The 15,342-nt window shown below is 58.4% G+C and overlaps 1 protein-coding gene across 7 annotated transcripts in view; it reads left to right on the top strand.

Moving 5' to 3' along the window:
* The window catches only part of ITPR1 (inositol 1,4,5-trisphosphate receptor type 1), a 169,996-nt gene that overhangs the window by 53,766 nt on the left and 100,888 nt on the right, over nucleotides 1-15,342 (top strand). For all 7 annotated transcript variants that reach the window (XM_070391395.1, XM_070391401.1, XM_070391398.1 and 4 more), the window contains 3 exons: nucleotides 8,031-8,146; nucleotides 13,747-13,833; nucleotides 14,416-14,574. In XM_070391395.1, coding sequence (XP_070247496.1) covers nucleotides 8,031-8,146; nucleotides 13,747-13,833; nucleotides 14,416-14,574 — 362 coding nt within the window. The remainder of the gene's footprint in view (nucleotides 1-8,030; nucleotides 8,147-13,746; nucleotides 13,834-14,415; nucleotides 14,575-15,342) is intronic.

The raw sequence follows: 15,342 nt of genomic DNA, 5'->3' as shown, positions 1-15,342 counted from the left end.
ACGCCCAGTCGGACCCTACAGAGAAGTTTTCTTTGACCCCAGCCTCGATGTTAGCAATCTTTATTTAAATTCACCTTTGGCCTATCAGCGCCTGATGGCATTGGGGGGAGGAGGAGGTTTAAAAACCCAGGCCCTCTCCCCTCTGCGGGAGATCCGAAAAAATGGGAAGTAGGGTCTGGAGCTTCCTTGGAAGCAAAATGAAAAAAAAAAAAAAATAAGTTAAATGTGTAAAATGCAAGTTGTCTCATACATATTTTCATTTTGTAAAAAATTGCAAAGTTATTGGGCAGCCTCATCTGTGACTTTGTCTGTGTCATATGTGAACTTGACCCGAGAAAACTGCGCACAGAGGTCGATGGTGTTGGGAAAGGAGGAGGGTTTGCGTGGGGGCACCGCCTGCTGCAGCTGGAGCTGCGAGCGGGGCTGGGCCGGGCCGGGCCATCCTGGGCGGTCAGGGCTGGGATCCCCACTCGGCCTCCTGGGATGGAGGAGGCCTCTCTCCTTCGTCGTTTCTGCATTTCCCTTCCCGTTTGCAGCCCATCGGGCGCATGAGCGCTCACACTGCGTCTCCAGCGGCTGCTGCGTCTCCAGCGGCTGCTGCGTCTCCAGCGGCTGCTGCGTCTCCAGCGGCTGCGTTAGGGGAGATGCCCCACTCCTCCCGGCCTCCTCCTGGCGCGGAGCTTTCACTCGCCTTATTTGGTGACACTGTGGCCTTCGGAGAGGCCGGTCACCAGTTTTCAGGATTCTCCCAGTTCACGGGGGCTCTGAGCTGGGAGCCGGGGCTCCTTGCAGCTCACGGCTCTGGTTGGACAGGGCATTGGCCGGCTTGGTGTGTCCTGAGGATTCTCGGTGCCTCTGGGCTGAGGGCCATGCCTGCCTTCCTGCGAGGTGGTTACCTGGAGCGGGTGGAGCGCAGAGGAACCGTGCTCTGCCCCCAGGGACGCCGAATGGCCGGCGTCCTTCTCGCTTCGCCCAGTACCTCGCCGCCCGCCCGGATTGCCTGTCCCCCAGATACTGTGTCCGGTTCTGCTTTCTCTACCTCTTGGGGGCTTTTCCTGGGCTTTTAAGGAATGGCTCACTTGGCTCACCCGACAGCCCACATCACAGGCTTGAAAGAGCGCTCACGGGCCATTACTCTCAGGAGGCTCCTCTGATGTTGGTTATAGGGAAAGTTACCCCATTCGTCATGCACGGAGTCACAGAGTCACAGTCTTCGCTCCTGTCGCCCCCACACCTCCCTTAACCGTGGGAGCCGGCGCTCAGCCCGGCCTGCCCTGGCCGCGCAGCGAGCTGTTTTAGATCATTAGTGAGTTTGGGAAGAGGTGTGGCTGGTCTCTCGGAGCTTCTAGTTGCTGTTCTGTGTTTTTAGCCTAAAAAGGAAGTTTGTAGACCCCCAGTTCCCAGAAGGAGAGCTTTATGCTTTCTGATAAGAGGCGGGGATGCGAAGGGGGAGAGGAAGCCAGGCAGATGGAAGCCAATCCTTCGCTCTCGGCCAAAAGAAGCCTTTTTTTTTTTTTTGGTTTTTGTTTTCTTTAAGTAGAAGGAAGTTGAATTCATTAGGGGCGCAGAGGGAGGGCCGAAGGAAACGGGTTTCACCTCCCGGAGTGCGGCCGTGCAGGGAGAGTCCAGGACTCACTTTCGCTTTCCAGACCTGGCGGTGGGATGCTGGGCCGCCTCTGTGCCTTTCTCCCCTCAGCTCCCAGTCACCGCCAGGCTGCTGACCCTCGTGAAGTCAGGGTGCCAGCACCCTAGGGGTCCCACAAGGCTAAGGAGGAGGCGGGTGAAATTCGGAAGTTACAGGCCAGAGGAGAAACACAAGGGCCACCCCTGGATGTCAACCCCCAAGATGAAGCCACCCCCCACCCCGTGCTCCCCCCGCTCCCCACCCATGAGGGCACTGGGCCCCCTGCCCGTGGGCACTCGCCCCTGTGCCACTCCCAGGCCCCACAATTGTTATGGCACCTGCACGCTCAGGCCAGCCCCGGGCCTGGGTTCCTGTATTCCTGCTTCCTCTTTAGAAAATAATGAGCTGGTTTGAGATGATTCACAGCAACTTGCTAAGTCTGTCCCCAGCCAGCTGCCTACTGCTGGGCTAGGCGTGCACACTCAGTTATGTGTCTGTGCCGGGTACACAGGAATATTTCTTTTTTTTTTAAACATATCTTTATTGATTTCAGAGGGGAAGAGAGAGAGATCAATGATGAGAGAGAATCATTGATCAGCTGCCTCCTGCACACCCCACATTGGGGATCGAGCCCATGACCTGAGCCTATGACCTCACTAGGAATGGAACCTTGACCTCCTGGTTCATAGGTTGAGGCTGACACACCGGCCGGGCGCACGGGAATATTTCTGTTAAGCTTCCATTAGTCCTTCTGCACTGGAGGGCAACCCTGTCGGCCGGAGTCAGTTCCTTGATCCTGCTTCCCGCTGGTTCTGCTCCGTGAGCCTGACCCCTGGTCACTGCTGGCGCCCAGGCCAGGCTGACAGGCATGTCTTCCTACTCCTTCCTCGCTGTGGGCTGTGCTGGGTGTAGCCTTGTTTCACTGTTGGGGAAACTGAGGCTGGAAGAATGAAGAAAGCAGCCAGTGAGTAGGAAGACGCTGCCTTGCCCATGGCTCGCGGTGCTGCCTCCAACCCTGTTTCTCAGCCGCTAGGCTGCCCGCAGCTGAGCGCTTCCTGCTGGCCCAGGTGCAGGGCCGGCCCCGGGTCAGGCACGCCGGGTGTGGGTGATGTGGCGCTCCGTAAGGCCACCCTTTGCCTGGCTCTGGTGCTAGGCTCTCTCGTAACCTCACTGCGCTTTTCCCCCGACACAGTCACCTGGGAAAATCAAGACAGGAGCGAGCCGCCCCTCCCTGCAGCTGGATGGGCTGTGGGAACAGATCCTCTGACATTTCCCCTGGAGACCGCCGGCCGGCCGCGGGCTGGGCTCTCAAATGTCGCTGCCAGGGGAGCGCGCGGAGGTCACGTCAGGGGCGGAGGCTGATGGCTATCTCCCTGCCAGGGCCCAGCCTGCGTCACAGGCCCCGGGCGACGCCAGAGCACAGGTTCACGGCTTCGGTTCACGGCTTCGTCTGGAGAAGCCGGTGCCTGGACTGCGCCTCCCTCCTTTTCAGGTCTTTTAGCGAGGGAACCTCATCGTGGCTGCAGAGTGTGGCTCCCGGCAGCCGCATGGAGGTCGTGGCCTCGGGAGGAAGGGACGAGAGGGAGACGTGGAAGGTTGGAGAGGAGCGGTCTCGTTTGGGAAGGGCAGGCGCTCCCGATGGGAGCTTAGCGTCTCGTCCTCGGGCGGCTCTGGGTCTGGATGCAGGCGGGGCCAGGCCTCGGTGGCTGAGCTGCGATGCATGGCCGGGCTGGCGGCCTGAGCAAAAGGAGCCCCACACACCGAGGTCACTGAGGCGGGCGGACCAGGTGGAGCAGGTCTGAGGTCCGTTGCAGAGCCGCGGGCTGCAGGTCGACTCTGTGTCGCCCGGAGGCAGCTCTGTGCAGAGGCTGCCACGTGCCCATCTGCTGGGTCCGGAGCAGAAGCCGTGGAGGGAGGGTCCGTGGCCGGCACGCGTGGTGAAGGCTGCATTGGTTTTTTCTTGGTATGAAACCAGGCCCCTAAATGCTCGGCCCCCTGAGTCTTCCGGTTCCATCTGGCATTTGATGCTGGAGTGGGCCCTGGAGCATCCCACCCGCTGGTCCCCAGGCCTGGCTGCCCGTCAGAATCATGGAGGAGCTTGAAAAACCAGGTTTCTCCCCCGGCCGCTGTGGCTCAGTGGTTGAGCGTCGACCTATGAACCAAGAGGTGGCTGGTTTGATTCCCGGTCAGGGCATATGCCTAGGTTGCGGGCTGGATCGCCAGCGGGGGGCGTGTAGGAGGCAGCCGATCAGTGATTCTCTGTCATCATTGATGCTTCTATCTCTCTCTTCCTCTACCTTGTTCTCTGAAATCATACAAACATATTTTTAAAAATTTTAAATGGTTACTTTTATGTGATGTGAGGTTCACCTCAATAACGATGGTCAACAATTGATAAAATGCAGAATAAAAACAACAGCCCCGTGTCTGACACCTCAGGCCTCCCCTCGTTCCAGCGGCAACAAGTTAGAATGTCTTAACCTTCTCCTCCATTCCCGAGCTCTGTGTTTCCAGATGACGTGAGTCTCCTGATGTCTGTGGGTTAATCTACTTTAAATATCACCGGCTGCCTTCCTGTTCCTGTAGGTGAGCTGGGCTTTCGGGCACTCTCCTGCCCCGCCCCCGGCCCCCCTCCCATTAGCGTTGCATCGCTTTCCTCCTTGGCCGAAGTAACATTCCGCCGCCACAGACTGTCCTGACTATGTAAACAGCGTGCCCTGCGAGCTGAAGACACACCAGCTTTTAATATGCAGCTTTCCCCTGGCTTCGTGATGCCCTGTTTTTCCTTGTTTGCTTAGCTCTCCCGTAGCATTTGCCGAGCCGTCCTTCCCTCTGCAAGTTTCCGTGTGGGGTGGACAGGGCGATCTCCCACTCCTGGTCCTCCCCGCCGGCCATCCTCGGGCCCTGGAGCCCTGTCCCTGCCCCGCGTGGGCAGGGCCGTGCCTTGCACAGTGACACCCGGTTCCTGGGCCCGTCCCGGCTCCGCAGGGCCAGCCGGCTCGTTTCCCCTGGTGCAGACTCGTGGGTTCGCTCCCCTCCACCCTCCACCCTCTTCTCATCTTCATGTTTGGCAGCTTGGGACAATGGCGTTGAGTTTCATAGAAGATGGAGTTGGGGTTTTGGTTTTTAATTTTCTTTGTGTTGTTTAGGGAGGGGAGGGGGGCAAGAAGAAAGAGGAAAGCTTTTGCCTTCATCCTGCCCAACGAAAACTTTGAATCGAGTTCAAGCTTCTGTCAGCCTCCGAGAGCGTAGTCCCTGGGTTTGGACAGAGCTCCCGGTGGCAGATGGGAGCGGCACTGGATTTGTGATGCTGACTTCCTCCGCTCTCCCCCCCCAGCAGCCTCCTTCCTCTCCCGTCTCCCCCTCACCTCCTGAAATAACTGGCTGCTCTGTGGTTGCAGCCCACTCGTCAGTGGACGGCCTACTCAGCACTTCAGCTGGGATGTTTCATGGGCGTCGAGACGATGCATCGCTAAAGTGAAATTCTCCATTTTCCCTCCTGCCCCCAGGTCAGCGCTCCCGCCTTCCCTTCCTTAGCAGCACCACCAGCAAATAGAAAGCTCCCCACGGAACCTGAGCCGCAGGGTTCTGTGCTGAACGCCCGTGGGCAGCTCCCGATGGCTGAGACTGCTCACCTTGCAGGAGGCGAGCCCCTCTGCTCCAGCCACCGGGCCCCAGCACTCGCTTTGCCCAGGACCCTCCCACCACCACTCCTCCTCCTCCTCCTCCTCCTCCTCCTCCTCCTCTTCCTCCAGCTCCTCTTTCCTGATGTAGAACCACCCAGTCACTCCTGGAGCCTCAGGGATGATTCATTCAACCAGGTTTACCAGTGTCTCCACCCTCAGGGTCCTTACACTCTCCACGGATGCAAAGTTCCACTTTCCAGGGATGCTGAGGCCGGTGTGGTCTTCCAGCTGTTCTTCCAGCTGCCTTTGTGCGTGAATGAGGCCACTGTGGAGGGCTCCAAGCACCCCTGTGGCTCTGCCCACCCCTGTGGTTCCACCCACCTGTGGGGCTCCACCCACTCCTGTGGCCCCACCCCCATGGTTCCGCCCACCCAGTGACTCCACCCACTCATATGGCTCCACCCATTCATATGGCTCCACCCACTCATGTGGCTCCTCCCACTGAGTGGCTCCACCCACCCAATGACTCCACCCACTCGTGTGGCTCCTCCCACCTAGTGGCTCCACCCACTCCTGTGGCTCTACCCACCTCTGAAGCTCCTCTCACCCCCCTGGTTCTCTGACCTGCACACCAAGGTGCTCATTTCTTAGTTAAACGCATCTACTAAGCAGCGGGTGTTCTCCCTCCTCCACGTTCTGGATGCTGCTTAAACCACGGAGCATCACTGCCCCCAGCCCTTCCACAGCTGACCCCCACCCTGCTTGGCCGGCTTCTCCTGTGCGGGCCCAGCGTGGCTCTGCTACAGCTTAGGAATGTGCCAAAGTGATTTTTTGAAACCTTAATCTAGTTTATTCTTCAGGGACCTAAACTAACACTTGTCATAAGCTGTTCTTTGTGGCATTTCTTTGGAGTGAGATCAAACCACAGTGTGTGTGTGCGCGCACATATGTATTCTCACACACACACACACACACACACACACACACACACAGGTAGCCGGCCTGGTCTCCTGCCGAGTCCCTGTGTGTGAGTGTTTCGGTGCCGAGCGCACATGGGGACCCGGCGGAACTTTCAGTGCGCCCTGCCCTGCCATCCCAGGAGCAGAGGGCCACGCCGAGCGGCTGAATTGAAGAATTCCGGAAGGTGACTCTCCCATCACATTTGAATTGCTTAATTTAATTTTCACTTCCAATCAGTTGCTAAGCAACTGGGAAGACAGGAAGAAATCAGCAAGGCTAATGCGGTTCTGGCGCATGTTCGGTCACATCTCGTATTTACGGAGACGGTTGGTTGTAAATACGCTTAGTCCGCTGGGATGCTCTGTGTCGCCCGAGGAGCGCAGTTGGCGTGGGAGTGACAGCAAGGCTGTGGCTGGGCCGACGGTGCTGAAATTCACACTCTGGCCTCGGGTGACCCTCCCGTCATCCGAAGTGTTGAGCCGTGTTGTGTGTTCGGTGGGTGCCGGACCCGGCCCTACCGCAGCCGTCGCAGAATGGAACTCCCGTGGCCTGTGAGTCCCCTGGCATCGTGGATCCGGCCTGATGGTTCCCAAGATCCATCTGAACCAGTTTGACTTTGAATGTGTGCACGGGCTGTCAGCGTGGGAAGCGTGCGGACAGAAAGCATAGGCCGTTCCACTCTCCGTGCCTTGTTGGTCAGATTTGGAATTGTTATTCCACTTGGCGCATAAAAGAAGCCCTGTGTCAGATACGAACACTGGTGACTGAAATGTTCTTTTTCTTTATATGGGCTTATGCCTCTAAAAATTGACAGATATACTCGTAAACTATGTGTGTTTATATTTGAAAGCTGTATACACGTTACTGGATAGGTAGCGTCATCAGTAATGATAAAAGCATAATATGCTAATTAGACCAGACGACCTTCCGGACAACCTTCCAGACGAAGCTGGGGCTGCAGCTGTGGGATCCAGGCAGCCGCCGTGGCTGCAAAGTCCTGCTCTTGCACGAATTTTGTGCATCGGGCCTCCAGTTTACGGATACAGCACATGCATTATAACATCAAGCAGGAAAGGGGACGTCGATGGAAACACCGAGACTGGACAGCGGCGTTGTGTCCTGTGATGGCGATTGCCACGCTCTCATTGGTGCCTCAGCACATGGTGCTTTAGGTCGGGGTCATCATTACAGACAATATTCCCAGTGTTTTGTTTATTGTTTCTAATATGTGGGTGGCTCTGCAGCCACCAGTCCGCTGTGCTAGCGTTGCTTCTCTGTAGGGCCGTGTGTAGGGTCACAGGTGCCCAGGGGATCCCAGTGGGAAGGGCGCCACGGTGCCGAGGCCGAGGGACAAGGACACGACAGTCCCAGATCAAGCGCAGATAGTTTCTCTCTGCTCCCCGAGAATCATCTCGTACACTCCCCGTAAGAGGCCTCCACGCCAGCGGGTCCCTCCGCGCCAGCTTCTCTCGTATTTTCACACGTGGTCGGGTGGAGGAGGGGGGCTTGTGGTGGAGATGCCCATGTGCTGACACGCAGCGGGGTTATGCGCCCTCGCACTTCCCCAGTAGAAGCTGGGGGGCCGCGGTGAGAGCTGGATTTGACCCTGAGCCCCAGCTCTGCCCCCCGCCGGCCTCATGTTCTCCCTGGAACCTCACACGGAGGGGCTGATGACTGAAGGTCAGAGGGGAGAGCTGTCAGGCCTGTGCCCGTCGCTGACCTTCACGCGCGGTTGAACCGCCCTCTGGGCCTCACGGGGGTGGCCTCCCTGGGCTGGGGCGCCTCCCTCAGTGACCACTTCGTTGTCTGTTCCCTCCTAGACTGCCTGTTCCGGCTCTGCCCCATGAACCGCTACTCGGCGCAGAAGCAGTTCTGGAAGGCGGCCAAGCCGGGCGCCAACAGCACCACGGACGCCGTGCTGCTCAACAAGCTGCACGTAGGTACCGGCGGCGGGCGGGGCGGGCAGGGCGGGCGGGCCCGTGTGCCGCTGCTCGGGCGGCCCGTGCTCTTTGGTGAAGGGGTAGGGGCTGACCCTGAGGACAGCTGGGTCCTGGTCGCCAGCATCGCGTGTTCCAGGCGTGGCGAGGACACCAGGCTGCCCCTCAGGGAGCCATCAGGGTGGGCCACGCATCGCCCCACTGCACCTCACTGCAGTCCTGGCATCGCGCCTGCGGGTCCCTGCCGTTCCCTCAGGGCCTCTGAGGGACTCCCTGTGCCGGGGTCTCCCTGTGCCTGTAACTCCCTGTGCCGGGGCCTCCCTGTGCCCAGGGCCTCCCTGTGCCCAGGACTCCCTGTGCCCGGGGCCTCCCTGTGCCTGTAACTCCCTGTGCCGGGGTCTCCCTGTGCCTGTAACTCCCTGTGCCCGGGGCCTCCCTGTGCCTGTAACTCCCTGTGCCTGGGGCCTCCCTGTGCCCGGTTCTCCCTGTGCCCGGGGCCTCCCTGTGCCCGGTTCTCCCTGTGCCCGGGGCCTCCCTGTGCCCGGGACTCCCTGTGCCAGGGCCTCCCTGTGCCCGGGGCCTCCCTGTGCCCGGGACTCCCTGTGCCAGGGCCTCCCTGTGCCCGGGGCCTCACTGCCCAGCCGCACGGGCCCCTGCACTCCGTGTCGGGCTCCGAGCACCACAGGCCCAGCATCCCCTGGTCTTTGCGTTTCGTCTGTCCTGCCTGGAAAGTGCTTTGGGCTCTTCCTGGGCTGAGCCCGGAGCCGCCTTCACCTTCGAGGCTCAGTTCAGGTGTCACCTGCGCAGACTCTCCCGCCTCCCGCTCGGGGCTGCCCTGTGGGCCTCCTGCACCGCCGCGCCCTGCCCTGCTTACGTCCGTCTCCATCTTTACAAGTGCTGGCGATGCACCCGCTGAGAGTTAAGCACACACTCCCCCAGCACAGCGCACAGCGCACAGCGTGGCTCCGGCGGGGCCGCTTCCCGCCGTGTGCCCGTGACCTGTGACATCTCGTTGGCGGCTCCTCCCAGGCTCCTTCCCTCGAGTGACCTGGGAAAACTGCACAGCCACTAGAAGGCAATCCCAGAGGTGACCAGGAACTCTGAACTCCTTATTTATTTATTTTTTTTTTTAAAAAGCCAGCTTTCTTTACGCGGTTTGTGCATTAAAAGAGGTTGAGGAGGAAACGGACTCAGGGTTACTGATGGGACTTCGGGCCCTGAGGTCCCTGCTTTCCTGCTCACTGGGACTCTCCTCCGGCGTGTGCCTCAGTGCGGTCCCTCCAACGTGGTGTTTGCGGCAGCCGCTTGCCGTTGGGCGGAAGGCCGGTCTCCAGGGGGCTTTCGTGTTTATTTTGGTCAACGGCTGTGCAGGACCCCAGTCAGAGGTCAGATTGTTTTAAATGAACGCCATTTAAGGACTTCGCTGTCTAGACCCCTTGACTTCCTTCCCACTGGGGCATGGGGCTGCCAACAGCCGTCGAAGGAGAATGACCTCTAGTGGCCGGACCGTCCGCTCCGAGCTCAGTGTCATGTTACACAGCCCAGGGCCCGTTGACCTTGAAGAAGGTCCCCGCACAGAGACCTTTCTGGAGTCACTGAATACCGGTTCCTCTGCTTCTGAAGTAGAACAACAGGTGACTGACGGAGTTGACCTTGACGTTGCTCAGGGAACACGGTGACGTCCGTGGTGACTTGATGGTGGTGAGACCGCAGTGTAGAGTGCGGTGTCTTTGTCAGAAACTCAAAACAGCCCTCAGCCCGTCGGAGGAGGGGCAAGACGAACACACCCACCTGTGTGTGATTAAAATAAATGTTTTTATTGATTTGAGAGAGAGAGGAAGGGAGAAGGGGAGAGAGATAGAAACATAGATGAGAGAGAAACAAGCTTGGCTGCCTCCTGCACACCCCCTCCTGGGGATTGGCCCCAAACCCGGGCATGTGCCCTGACTGAAAATCAAACCATGACCTCTGGTTCATAGGTTGATGCTCAACCACTGAGCCACGCCAGCCGGGCAACATGCCTGTGATTTTAATTAGCCAAGCCCCAGGCTGGAGGGCAGAACTCAGGATCCTGATAGTTTGGGCCATTCAGGAAAAGAAAAAGAAAGAAAAGGATGTTATGGTCTCGGGCACCTGCCCGGTCATCTTCTTAGGGGAAACTCCTGGGAATGGAATGGCTCCGTCCAAGTTGGGCCCATTGAAACACTTGGTGATGGACGTGGCCAGTTATCCTTCCGAGAGAGAGCACCGGGTGTGGCCCCTCCCTCCTTAGAAACCTCGAGTGGGATTCGCCGAGCCAGATCCGGTCCTTTCCACGGGGGCCAGCGCCTCGATCCGTGGGCCCAGGTATAGTTTGTACCGTATTTCCTTTGGATCTACCTTTTGCCTCACCTGTTGGACCTAAAAGTCCGGTGGATGTTTTTGTCTGAAAGCCCAGTTTGACAAAGCTGTTTGCCCATTGGGCCTCCTAAAACGGAGTGGGGGTGGGGGGGTGGGGGGAGTTGGGGGGGAGAAGACGTGAATTTGGTTTTGTGGAGGGAGTTTTCTAAGCATTGATGTGTGAGCTCAGATGAACACATACAGTATTTGTGTAAAGGCAAAATGAATTTGGGAGTTTTCTCCTGAAACAGAGCTGGTAGGCAAAGTGAGTTCTTAGAATGTCTGTGAGTTCAGGCGGCGGTGGCTGTGTGGAGGCTTGGGCATTGGTAAACCTTTCGGCAGTTTCCGCTGTGACAGCTGCTGTTTGAAGAGAACTTGGTAGCTATTCACCCTCCCATCTGCTGTACTATCTGGTCTGATTCCACCTCTGGTTTGTCTTTGCACAGACACCCTCCGACGTTGTTGCTGTGCTCAATTCGCCTTTAACACAGAAAGTATGGCAGCTTCAGGACTCACTGGCATTTGTTTCAGCCACGCCAGGGACTGTTGAGTTGGCGCTTTAATACGTAGTCGAAACGTGGGTGGGAACTTCACATTTTAGATCAGTGGTTCTTGAACGGGCCACTGGCAATTCCTGAGAGCCAGCGGAAGCCGTGAGAATCTCCCCTCGTCAGGCCCTTCTCCCATTTACGCCCACCAAACAGCACCTTACGGTTCTCTGGAGGCGAGTCCTTTCAGGGTGATGTTTGCAGCAGAGAAAGACGGTATCATTTGTTGGACATTTAAAAAAATATATATATTCATTGGTTTCAGAGAGGAAAGGAGAGGGAGAGGGAGAGAGACTTCAGTGATGAAAGAGAATCATTAATCGGCTGCCTCCTGCACACCCCCTACTGGGGGTTGAGCCTGCAACCTGGGCCTATGCCCTGAATCGAGCCGCGACCTCCTGGTTCCTAGGTCTGAGCTCAACCACTGAGCCACGCCGGCCGGGCTGCACACACTTTCATTTTACCGAATCTGTTTGTTTTCTCCCCTTTGGCTTTTCCCCTTGAATTTCCCGTTTCTATGAGCTGAGAGCTGCTTAGCAGAGGAACCAGTGACTTTCTACAAAGTCTAAGCTCTCCTCCCAGTGGATTCAGTCCCGGCTTCTGTTTGCAGAGCCACCTGACTGTGCGGGGGGGCACTTTGGGCACCAGGGAGTGCCGTGTCCACACTGGGCCATTCCTGGATGAGCCTCGGGCCCCACGGGTCTGTCCTGTAACGGGAACAGCAGGCTGGCTGCTCATCCCTGAGACAGAGGGAGGCCTCTGACCAGCCGGCGCACATGTGCGGTGAGCCTGGGTCTGCATTCCCCGAAGGCCCTCGCCTCATGCAGGCGGTTCTCAGTGGGTCAGATGCTTCCCGCAGCTGATCCTCCTCAAAGGACCTGCCTCCCCACAAACACCTGCATCGGGTGCCGAGTTGGAAGCGGCTGAAAGGCTCCTCACCAGCCACTCCGTCCCCCTGCTGAGTCCCCTCGTTGAGCAGCTCTGAGCATTAGGGACGCAGGTGTAGTAAAGGGCTGAGGTGTGTTGAACGCCGACTGTGTGTCTGCAGTGCTTTTTCTCGAACCTTCAAACAGCCCTGAGCGGCTGCAGCGCCCCTATTTTGTGGAGGAGAATACGGGGGGCGGGGGGGAGGCCTGGCCGAGGTGAGAGGTGGTCTGTGGGGTGCCAGGAGCCAGTGCGGAGGGGCCTGGAAAAGCACCTGGTGCGTCTTACTCCGAGGGGGCCCTGAGGAGGAGCCGCCGGGACCCCCCCCCGAAGTGCAGGAGTGGGCGCCAGGGTTCCCCTCCGTCGGATCAGCTGCGAATCCCATCTCTGTGGTTTTACCCGTTTCGGTTTGGGAGACGGGTCAGAATGGCGGTCCCTCGTTGCCTGGGAGGGACCCAGGTCCCAGGAGCACGGTTCTGAGGTGCTAGCAGGACGGAGCGTCGAACAGGTAAAGGCAGGAAAGATGGCTGTTCAGGTTGGTGGCCCTGGGAGACTGTTCTGGAAGCTCCGTTCAACTTTACCAATTTCTAACCTGCGGAATTTGTGCCGGTCATCTCTCTCCCCGTCTCGCGTGTGGCGGGATAAATCTGGATTAACCCAAATGTGCCTTGGGGATTATTTCTGCTACTTAATAGACGTGTGACTTTAAAAAAGGAGCTTCTTAAGCAAAATTTCAAATATACACAAAAGTAGAGAAAATAGTAGAACAAATCCCTTTTAATACCCATCATCCAACCGCCTGTGCCACGTCAGCCGCATGTTTTCATCTCTCCAGTCTGTTCCTTCTTTTTTAAAATTGGGACACGGATCTTCCCCTCGAGGGAGTGCCGTGAAGAAGAAGTACATGATCATCGGTGCCCAGTGATAATAACTAGCGCCCATGAACGCTGCAGGGAGGCACTGACCCCTGCGGGCGTAGCTTCTGTTTTACCCTCATTTTACGAAAGGGGAAACAGAGGCTCCCACCTGCTCAGTAACACAGTCCAGGTCACAGAACCAGAGCCAGCATTTAGACGCAGGTTTATTTCAGCCCAGAGCTTTCAAAGAGGGCCTTTACAGACCTGAAAAGGGTTTTGCAAGTTCCCTTTCCCCCCTCCCCTACTTCCTTTAAAGGTACATAAGCTCAAGAAAATAAAAATACATCAGCCTATGACCTGAGCTGAGCCTAAGCTGACAGGCCCATGAACCCCTTAAAGAGAAAGATGCACTTTTGAAAAGCCACAAAGGCCACGGGAGCAACGGCAGAGCGGGTGCCTGGGCCTTGCCCGCGGCTGAGCGGGTTCCCGGGCCTTGCCCGCGGCTGAGCGGGTTCCCGGGCCTTGCCCGCGGCTGAGCGGGTTCCCGGGCCTTGCCAGCGGCTGAGCGGGTTCCCGGGCCTTGCCCGCGGCTGAGCGGGTTCCCGGGCCTTGCCCGTGGCTGAGCGGGTGCCCGGGCCTTGCCCACGGCTGAGCGGGTTCCCGGGCCTTGCCCGTGGCTGAGCGGGTGCCCGGGCCTTGCCGTGGCTGAGCGGGTGCCCGGGCCTTGCCCGCGGCTGAGCGGGTTCCCGGGCCTTGCCCGGGGCTCAGCCGCAGGGGAGTGGGGGAGTTGCCCGTGTCTGTGGTTCTCGGGCGGACCGGACGCCGGCCCTGTGTCCCAGCGGAGAAACGGCCCGGGCCGCCTCTGTGACCCGTCTTCCTTCTCCCCCACAGCACGCGGCCGACCTGGAGAAGAAGCAGAACGAGACGGAGAACAGGAAGCTGCTGGGGACCGTCATCCAGTACGGCAACGTGATCCAGGTGGGTCCGCCGCCCTCCCCGGGCTCGTGGGCACCGTGGTGCCTGCGCAGGCCGAGGCGCCCGGGGCTGGACTTGGCGTTGCAGGGGGTCCTGGCCCCGGAGGCTGCGGCCGCAGGTGGGGCCCTCTGCCTGAGCACCTCCAACCTTGCCCCAGGCTCTGCTGGGAACAGCGCAGGATTTCTCTGGCTCTACTTGTGCTCCTCTGCTCTTGCTGCTGCCCCTAAGCCAGCGGTTCTCAACCTGTGGGTCTCGACCCCTTTGGCGGTCGAACGACCCTTTCACAGAGGTCGCTTAAGACCATCCTGCATATCAGATATGTACATGACGATTCATAACAGTAGCAACATTACAGTTATGAAATAGCAACGAAAATAATTTTATGGTTGGGTCACAACATGAACTGTATTTAAAGGGCCAGGAGGTTGAGAACCACGGCCCTAAGCGTTCCCGCCGCGGGCACTTCTGCGGCTCCCGACCTCACAGTGAGCCGGGGGGAGGGTGTTGGAGCCACATTGTATGTGCTGGGAGGAACGGCAGAGTCAGAGGCTCGCCGACACCCACCTTCTTCCCGGCGGGTTTCAGCTCCTGCATCTGAAAAGTAACAAGTACCTGACTGTGAACAAGAGGCTGCCGGCCCTGCTGGAGAAGAACGCCATGCGAGTGACGCTGGACGAGGCGGGGAACGAGGGCTCCTGGTTCTACATCCAGCCCTTCTACAAGCTGCGGTCCATCGGGGACAGTGTGAGTGTGTGTCCCAGCCCGGGGCTGCGGTCCCTCCATCGGGGACAGTGTGAGTGTGTGTCCCAGCCCGGGGCTGCAGTCCCTCCATCGGGGACAGTGTGAGTGTGTGTCCCAGCCCGGGGCTGCGGTCCATCCACGGGGACAGTGTGAGTGTGAGTCCCAGCCCGGGGGTGGGGTCCCTCCATCGGGGACAGTGTGAGTGTGTGTCCCAGCCCTGGGCTGCGGTCCATCCATCGGGGACAGTGTGAGTGTGAGTCCCAGCCCGGGGCTGCGGTCCATCGGGGACAGTGTGAGTGTGAGTCCCAGCCCGGGGCTGAGGTCCATCGGGGACAGTGTGAGTGTGTGTCCCAGCCCGGGGCTGCGGTCCCTCCATCGGGGACAGTGTGAGTGTGTGTCCCAGCCCAGGGCTGCGGTCCCTCCATCGGGGACAGTGTGAGTGTGTGTCCAATTCTTGTCAAAATGCTCAGCTGGCCTTAACCTAAAACTGGACTTGGCCATTTCTCAGTATTGCCATTTATGTTTTATAAGTTGTGGGCAGTTGAATATGTGGTAGTTTATATGTTTGTGTGTGTGTGTGTGTGTGTGTGTGTGTGTGTGTGTTATATACAGTGTGGCAGATGCCTTCACACCAGCCAGCCCCTCCCAGTTGCTGCAATAAACACTGACCCTCAGCTCAGAACAGAACAAGCCCCTCAGAGCTGCGGTTCCACCAGAGTGGTGGGTTTTGGGGGTCTTCACTTGGCTTGGAAATGTGGTTGTGATGCTCCC

The sequence above is a fragment of the Myotis yumanensis genome, unplaced genomic scaffold (assembly GCF_028538775.1).
Source record: "Myotis yumanensis isolate MYYU_CA2020_CCGP unplaced genomic scaffold, mMyoYum1.0.hap1 SCAF_14, whole genome shotgun sequence".
Classification (NCBI taxonomy): domain Eukaryota; kingdom Metazoa; phylum Chordata; class Mammalia; order Chiroptera; family Vespertilionidae; genus Myotis; species Myotis yumanensis.
This window is presented reverse-complemented; position numbering and strand designations above follow the sequence as displayed.